Below are 9,703 nucleotides of genomic sequence, written 5' to 3'. Positions count from 1 at the left end.
AACAGCTAACACGACCTTGAATAAATATTTGCTTACAGAAAATTTAAAGTACTGAAAACAATATTAGATTTTTGGAGCTTTTTGAAGAAAAAAATGGAAACATACAGAAAATTAGCACATAATCATTTATTTTTAACTACTTCTAAGGAAATTATATTTGTCATATAAAGTAGAACTGAATTTTTAACTGGGAAGGATATTTATTGTACTTGTCCTTTCATCTAATAATACAAAATCTTTCTTTAATTAGTGACTGATTGGCAAACATTCCTGTTTGAAGAGATAGCTATCTGATGAAATTACTTGATTCTTATCTGCCTTCCACTGTTCAACACATTTCAGAAGATCTACCTCTTTCAGCTCTTCTTCCAAAATACCAAGAACTTTTAACTCATGTTCATTTAGATCCTCAAATTTATTATTGTTTCGCAATTCTTTTGCTTTATTTACCAATATTTTTAAGATATTACCAGACTGGAAGCCCAATTCAACATATGCCTCTTCATTTCTTAGTGCGTTTACAAGTTGATGATGCAAGTACTCTTCACAATGTTTATCCAAAAACTTGTTATATTTTTCTTGGTTTCCTGCTCCCTTATTACAAACATCATCTGGTAAACTTATTTCGTTTGGAAGAGCTATTAGTTGACTGTTTTCAGAAAAGTAATATTTACTAACTTTTTTATTTATTTCAGAAATGACGTTTTCAACAGTTGTCCTTTTTTGTGCATTTGCAGGACCAAGAAAGAAAATTGCTTCTCTGTCTATCTTGTTTCTGTTGGTAATCTCATTGCTATCTTCACAGGATAATGGTTGTATTCCCAGGTTTAACTTACACTTACATACTGTCTCAATATCATCTAGTTCTAGAAAAAAGTCAATATTTTATAATTACCTAATATCTTTACAGATAGATTTTGTTGCCTTTAATACCTAGTAACTTAAAAGGCCAAGTAATATACAAATACAGCAATGCTAACCATAAAATTTTGGTGTTCAGTCATTATCAGTAAAATTAATTAAAATGATTGTTTAAAATTGTTTCAGGCAAAAGTTTATAAAATGCTCTTAATAAAGTAATTGTTTTCTCATAATTTTAAATAGTAAATAATTATTTATGTCATCTGAAGAACATAAAGCAATAATTAAGGATAAATTACATGAGACAGCTAAAATGAGACAAAAACAGTGTAAAGTATAATAGAATGATTAAATATTTATTAGTGTTCATTTTTAACTCATTACTTTACCACTATTGCTTCTCCCCCAAAAGTTTTACTTTAAAAAAGGGGTTTAGGGATTGTCTTCAAATTTATTTTTATTTTCAAATAGCCTTAAACCTCCCCGAGACTTAATTAAAACCTAAAAATTGTTGAACAAATAGTCCAGATGAAATCTTAAATACCTATTAATATGTACTGATTGCTATCCTGTTTTTTTTTATAATAAAGGAAATATTTACCTACAATGGCTAGACTGAATAATATGATTTTGATAAATTTGTTTGCAATCTCTTACCACAAGCAGGTATTGAGATTGATACTAAAAAAAAATTACCTGTGATTGCAACTTCTTTCTCTTTTTCACTTTCAACAGAATTACTTGCTAGTTGAAAATTTGATGTGCTTTGGTTATCATCAACAAGTGTATCAGTTGTAATACTTTGATAATGGCCTGTTTTATAAAAACCATCTTCAAAGTAAAGTAACCGAACAGGTTCAATCTGAGTCCAACCTTTTGACTTCACAATTGTGATATCATTTTGATATCGTGACAGATTGGTTGAATAATAAATAATCAAATCTCTCTGAATAACATTGCTGAAACAAAAAGATTATGAATATTTTAATTTTATTTAATTTTGGTGGATTAGAACTGTTTCTCAGCCATACCAAAAAATTGTGTCTAGCATTGTATTATATCCAGTTTTTTACAAATATAAAAAAATCATAAGATTTATTATCTTATAATTGTAAATTTTATATCCGTGGAAAGCTGTTTATAATACAATGTGAGAAATAAAAACACTTAAATCAATAATATTTTATCAACTTACCTTGCTGTCTGGAGGCATAATTTATCTGGAATAGTTCCTGGTTGTGACATCTTGATTTTCCAATAAAAGATAACTGTGCTTGGCCACTTGTAATATTCATCAATATATGTGTCTATGACTTTGCTTACTACTTTATTTCGCAATTCCTCATGGGTATACCCAGTGATTTGATCTGTTACAGCATGGAAAAAGCTATTCCCATCTTCTGGTGTATTCTTCTGAGTATTGCTTGGATAAACACCTAATTTTGCAAGTCTTGAGTATACCTCCTCTTTAAATAGACTTTGACCTAAAACATGTTACATTTACAATTGTTATATTTTATGTAATCAAAATTTTATTCCCTACATGTTGCATTTGTTTAATTTTAAAATATCAAAAATTTCGAACAGTGGCAGCCCATTTTAATCTCTTCTGTACTTATAAGAAGTTTTTCTGTTTAAAAGAAACATGCAGAACAAACAGTCTATGGGATTTGAGCTACACACACACACAAATAGACAAATATCCTGATACTTTTACATAAGGATTTAATACTTACTAGCATAAACTCCTGTCCATTGCTTTGCTTTCTCTGTATAATCTTTGTGATTACTTAGTTGTGCTACCATATCATCTAAAGGATTATCAAAGTTTGGTGAAGATAACATTGCTTGTATGCTTAAAAGTATCTTTGTAAGCACCAAGGCAGGATTCCAGTTTTCCTGTAAGATATCTAGACAAATCTGGCCTGTATCACTTGATATATTTGGATGCCATATTCTTGTCCTAAACTTTATTACAGGTGGTTGAAATGGATAATCAGTTGGAACAAGTATTTCAAGATCAAATATACCCCCTTCATATGGAGATTCTGCAGGACCTTTTATTGTGCCAGTAAGATTATAAAAGGCATCATCATTAACCATCCAAATTACTCCATCACTATACAAATCAGATTTATCCCTCTCTCTTAGTTCTTTTAGAATTCTTGTTTTATGAGTCATATTTCTGAAATGTTTTTTAATCAATTTAAGATATACTTTCAATTGGGTGAGACCAAATAACTTTAAAATGCTTCTTTATTTCAAACAATATTAAAAAACATTCTAATAGCATCACATGTGAAAAGAGTTTTAAAGATGCGGACAGTGTACGGGATCCTAAGCTTTATAAAACATGCTTTACCTTACATGTTAAAAATATGACACATTTGATCACATTTTAAAAAATTGAAATTGTTACAAATTATTTTCTAAATCGTAGGTATTTGGTAGGGAGAGGGGGTTGTTTTCCATTCTAGATTTGAGGAAAAGCACCAATTTATGGCTTTATCAATTACTAGTGGCTACACCATTAGAGGCCTCCATGGGCACTTGAGGAAATGAGAGTTGAATCCAATAACCAAATTTTTTATTCTAGATCGAATTAGAAAAAATAATTAGTTAGGGCCTACCTGAGATGCAACCCTGTGAAGAAGAACCATATTGGTTCCCTGTTAGCAAGATCCTTTTTTACAGATAGAGAGACAGATATCCTGTTACTTTATTATAAGGATGTAATTTTTTAAAATTCAAAGTAAGAGATAAGAAATAACTTCCATTAACTAAAAACATTTTTATTGACTTTTTAAAGTGCAGGTTTTCTATAATAAAGGTCGGTTGTTCCGTCCATAAGAATGTCTGTCCATAACAGATGGCCCTTATTATTAGTTAAGACATTTCAGAATTGTCCTATCGATTATCAACTTTGCATGATGATTCCTGTAACGTTACCAGAAAGTCAGTACTTCCAATATGCTGAATATTACGTTTTTTAGCATCTCTATAATGAAGTCCCAAAAAATTAAAGTTTGTCCTTAAACTGAAACCTGTCTTTTAGCAATTTTAGGGGACTACGCACAAACGAGCGCAAGATATTTTAAGCACCTTTCTGCAGTGAATATGAAAATATGCATTATATACAGCTTAATATTTTGATCAATTAATTGTATTGGTATGAAATGACTAATTATGCCCATAAATAATAAGCTAAATAATTTACTTTATTAATGCTCACTTTAAATGTTTAAAAGTCATGTATGAAAATTTGTATGTCAAATAAAGATGTGTACTCACAACAAAACGGAAAATTACTTACTACATGTTTAAACAACTGACTTATCACAAGTCTTATCATTATGAATCACCTTCTTAACCACAGTGCAAATGTAGGTGCTTTGACTTTTGTGTCAGAACCTAAATTGGGATAAAGTGCATTTCATTACCCAGCGTTAGGTAACTTCATTTCACTTTTCAATAGAATCTAAAATGCAGCAGTTTTTGAGAAAATTAGATTTGAAAATTTCAAGTTTAATTTTCACCCACTAGGAGTTAACGCATATTCGTGACAAGAAAAGCAAAGATTATTTATTTAAAATTTTGAACAACTTTGCTTTTATAAAGTTCTCCATAAAACCACTCCTGAAGTGAGTTAATTAATGGCCATTTTTATCAATTGCTTTGCTAGGGTCACGGAAATTCAGCCTTAAATAAATCATATATATAGAGGATTTATGACAGACTTTATGAAAAGCAGTGTTGTTCAAAATTTTATAAAGATAATATTTGCTTTTCTTGTCATGATTATGCGGTAACTCCTGGTGGGTGAAAATTGAACTTAAAATTTTCAAATCTAATTTTCTCAAAAACCGCTGCATTTTAGATTTTATTGAAAAGTGAAATGAAGTTACCTAACCTAGGGTAATGAAATGCACTATGTCCCAATTAAGGTTCTGACACAAAAGTCAAAGCACCTTCGAACTGACTGTGTAACACTTACACATTTAGCAGAATGGTTTTTAAGCAGCCAACTTTGTACTTCAGTATCATGTCCTCTAGTTCACTGGACAGATCTGACCACTAAATAACAAAAAACTTTATAATTCAAATGATATATATTTTAATTTCAGCTGATTTTTTGGGGCAATTACAAAGGTATTCCCACAAAAACAGCTAAAATCTCTATACATATCTTTTTAATTCCCTAGAATTCGAATTTGATAGAAGGAAGATGTCAAAAATCGAACGCTTTGCTCACATTGCTAAACCCTGTTTAACATGTATTTTACTTTTATATTTCATTGAAATACTATTTAGATCTTAAAGATGTATTAGTTTGTCTTTTGATATTAAGTCTTCTAATCTAATCTAATGCTAACCACACTGGATCGTTTAAGGAAGGCTTGAGATAATTATTACCCAAAGTTTTTGAAGATTTGGCTTTTTACCTAGGGACTTCTAAAAAAGTATTTATTTTAACTCAGAGTGTCCAAACTTTTCGACTAATAATTTAATTTAATAGATGGAGTAATTATGTTTATTATAATGTTGGTATGTCTTGATTTATCATCAAATGTCTTATCCCTGAAGCAGTGTTGCGGATCCGCATTGATTGTATGCGGATCCGGATCCTCCAAATTTGGTCAGTGCGGATCCGGATCGGGATCCTTGACAATAAAAATAAAATCACCAATTTTTTCCAAAAATATTTATTCTTTAATCTCGAAGTCAAAAATACTTTTGATTTTCAAGTCTGAACCTAAGGAGTGTGGGAGTGAATCAGATATTACCAGATATTTCAAAATTTGTAAGTGACTATTTTATATAAATTTATGGAAAAATCTACTGCTTCAGGGATAAGACATTTGATGATAAATTAAGACATACCAACATTATAATAAACATAATTACTCCATCTATCAAATTAAATTATTAGTCAAAAAGTTTGGACTCAAAATAATGCAGATCCTTGCGGATCCGGATCCGCAACATTGCCCTGAAGATATAAATAAGACTTTGACGCTTTAGTAAACTATAATCAATTCAAATACCCCACCAATTTCAACATTTTATCAATGAAAGATAAAATTCTCATAAGTAAAAAAGATATATTGGAATAAATATAAGGATATAACAAGAAAAAGCTAAAATATTTTAAGGTAGATAGATAAATGAATATTCATAAAAATACATAGATAGATATTTATGAAACTAGATAGATATATAGATAGATATATCCTTATACTAAAGTAACAGGATGTCTGTGTGTTTGTTTGTCTGTGTGTTTGTGTGTTTGTACCGAAGGATCTCGCTTACCGCTGAACCGATCGGGTTCTCCTTAACAGGGTAGCTTCTCATAAGTCCCGGGAAGGTTTATAACTATTTTGGGGGAGTGTAACAACCACACTCTCAGGAGAAATCGCCCCTAGAAAAAAATTACCCCTACCGAAAAAGAGACTTGAACGAAATATAAACCAATTATTTCTGTAATTAGATATTTTAAATAAAAAAAAACATTCAAAGTGCCACTAGAGGCCTCTAGGGGCGTAGCCGCTAGTATATATAGATAGTAAGATAGATAGATAGATAGTTAGATAGATAGAAATAGTGATAGATAGTATAACTAGAGAAAGCTAATTGATTTAATACGTAGAAAGATAGTTCGATAAATAACTAGAAAGATAAAAATTGAAAAATCACAACGCCATTTAAGACCACCTTACTAAAAAATCTGATTGGGTCAAAAGGTTGCTTCATAACTATATAACCACCCAGGAGATATGGATCTTAGAAGAAATAATTATACAATCACAAAAAATTTGCCTTTTTTAAAATAAAAAATAAATCCTAGCTACTGATATATATATGTATAATTTGTATATTACTAGCGGATTCGCCCCTAGCCTCTGGGGACTTTGCCCCATGAGGTAATGCATCTGACAAAGCAGCAGTATGAACCATTTTCAACATCTTTAGTTATGACGCGGTGTCGGACCGAGATTCGAACCTGTCACCTTCCCGACGACGAGCTGATGCGATAAGTGTTGAGCCACGGTCCTAGTAAACCTAAAGTTTTATAACCACGTTACCTTATTCGTTAACTCCAAAACATTGAGTACTTTTATAGAATACTAGGATCTTATTGATTTTGAAGATTTTTTGGGGGAGGAGCTGCTCTCAAACATGTATTTAGTTCAATTTTTACTCTTTGTTATATTTTTGTTTTAAAAATTCTTTTCAATTCAACTAATAAAACAAATTGTCAAAAAGTAATATTGCTCAAAATAGGATGTTTATTTTTTAGGCGTATTTTTATTTGTTTCGATGTCTATTGCCTTTGTCTTGAACGGCAAAGCTTTTTTACATTCATGAGTTGCTCATCCGTACGTTCGTCAGACCTTAGGCTTTTTAAGTAAATCAAGATATATTTGTATCAACCCCTACAGATCGGGCCCCAATTTCCAACTTAATAGATCGGGGGGGGGGGGGGGGGGGGGGTGGCTAATTATACACAAAAGTCATAATGTAGAAATTAAGATTTATTTAGAATTTTTTTCTAATTTTGGTGCTACCTAACCGACTTTGACCGGACACCATGACCGACACAGACCAGATATCCTTATAAAATCAACTCTTGCCGACGCATAATTACTAAACTTAAAAAGTCATGAAGTCATAGCTCTCTATCTTACCTACAAAAAATGACATTGAAAAAACTAGAAGGGGGGGGGTCAATTTGCCCCCCCCCCCCCCCCCCGATCTGTAAGGGTTTAGATTCCTGTACGATAGTGAAATTCATTAATAGACCTAACTCTGTAATGTTGGTGTCGGGAAAAGTCGACCCTCCCTTCATTTTAAATTTTAATAAAAAATATATTTTGGTGGGGTAATCTTTTATTTTGATGGTGGAGATACCCTCCCCCAAAATACTTTAAAACATTCCCTGAACCTATAAGAATGTTTACTGTAAAGGACAACCATATCGATTCAGTGGTTAGCGAGATCCCTCGCTACAGACAAAAAATTTATTACAGGACTAGCGGTTACGCCCCTAGACGCCTAGACGGTTAGCGAGATCTGTACAAATGTGGTATGCGGCAGCTCTGGACCATGCAGAAACCAAGACATTGTAGTGATGCTACGCACCCAGCTAAATCCTGTTATTCTACAATTGTAAAGCCACCTGAAAATATGGCAGATAACGGTACTGATTTCATCTCTCAGTTGTCCTGCAAATGGAGGGAGGGGTGTTACCCCTCCCTCTCCCATCTTAAGCACCGGAACCTTCCCCTTCAACCACCAAGTTATCAGCACCACCTCAACCCTGAGGATAAAGGATCTAAGCCTTCCCTCACCTGATAGAATCACCCCCACACAGACTGTTGTTGTCACAAGTAATCATCAAACCTTCCCTCTTTAGTACCCAGACCTACCACTCAGCCCCTCTATGCTTATCTACCTATTGTGCTGTTCCATGGGCTATCCTGCCTGCCCCAGACAGGGATAGCCATCTACCTAACCATTGCAATTATCTATGTTTTACTGTATGATTTATCTTTAACTATCTTTATTCCTAATCCATATGTATTTATATTATGTTGTACAAGTTTAGTTATCCTTAGACCTGCAATAAAGAAACAACTGAATAGACTATGTTTATTATTTAGTGATTGCTAGAGAAGCGTAGCTTCTCTATAGTATAGGTGTCCACGTCTGTTCACACTGCCGTAGTCTTTATCTGAACTCTGGTGTCTGCCATTTACCCTAGGCGGATACCACAACTTTTGGTGACAGCTGTGTGAGATTACGGCAAACCACAAGTGTAGAGCAGACGCGCAGCTGAGGCTAAGGTACTCCCAGCAGTGAAACTGGCAAAACTGACACAAGCAACCTGAATTACCCACCCTGGATAGCAAGGTCTAACTCTGCATCCGGCAGTTGTGGAAGTGAAACAGCGAAACCTGACGAAGAACCGCGAGAAGCGCCGCCATCTAACGGAGAATTGAGCGCTCAAAAGGCTGAAACAGGCCTGCGGACCGGCTGAAACAAGCCAAATAAGTGCAAACGGCTGAAAATAGGCCAACCTTACTGCAAGAGATAGCAGGATCCGAACCAGCGGCGCTAGCAGGACGGGACTTTCCCTGCCGCCATCAGCCGGATTTGGATAAGCGGCGCTAGCAGGACGGGACATTCCCTGCCGCCGATAGGCTGAAACACGCCACATAGCTGCAAGCGGCGCTAGCAGGACGGGACATTCCCTGCCGCCGATAGGCTGAAACACGCCACATAGCTGCGAGCTGCGAGCCAACATACGAGTGTAGTGCACCAAAGCAGAGAAAACTACGTCAACTCCAAGTATCCTGAGAGGCTACAACGCAGCCACCCATCTAGAAAAACAGATATTATATCACATTGCAGGGATTACCACCCTGGTGTGATGGTTAAACAATAGATTTATGAGCAAAGATTGGCAAACAATTTGTTGTGTTGTGATAAAACTAAAAATAGAACAGGCTTGGATTTACTGTGTATTGTAATAACAACTAAAAATAGAACAGGGTTGGTAAACACATCTGTTATGTAATTGTGATAAGGACAAAAATAGAAGCTAGATGTAACATAACAAATGCCCTGATACACAATCTAATCACCTCAAGCCTACAGCACAACAACAATACACCCCTTATTTCAGAGGAAAGGGAGGGGCTCTCTCTCCATTGAAGAGAATACAAACAAGGTGATATAACAATAAACCTAGGATTAAGGAGAGAGGGCAACATTACCTCATTACACAGTTATCTCAAACCCACAGCATTCCCCCCTTCCTCACAGGGGGAACGGACGGATT

The 9,703-nt window shown here is 34.1% G+C and overlaps 1 protein-coding gene across 1 annotated transcript; it reads right to left on the bottom strand.

The window, feature by feature from the left end:
• Nucleotides 1-209: 209 nt before the first annotated feature.
• On the bottom strand, nt 210-3,042 carry LOC145305520 (uncharacterized). Its single transcript, XM_080147149.1, has 4 exons — nt 2,598-3,042; nt 2,057-2,345; nt 1,558-1,820; nt 210-866 (listed from the first exon to the last, which is right to left on the bottom strand). The coding sequence occupies exons 1-4, from the start codon at nt 3,040-3,042 to the stop codon at nt 247-249; spliced, it is 1,617 nt and encodes a 538-aa protein (XP_080003275.1). The 3' UTR covers nt 210-246.
• Between the last annotated feature and the right edge of the window lie 6,661 nt (nt 3,043-9,703).

This window comes from Acartia tonsa, chromosome 14 (assembly GCF_053477335.1).
Source record: "Acartia tonsa isolate MP-2025a chromosome 14, ASM5347733v1, whole genome shotgun sequence".
Lineage (NCBI taxonomy): Eukaryota > Metazoa > Arthropoda > Copepoda > Calanoida > Acartiidae > Acartia > Acartia tonsa.
Note: the sequence above shows the minus strand (reverse complement) of the source record. Positions and strands in the feature narration are given on the sequence as shown.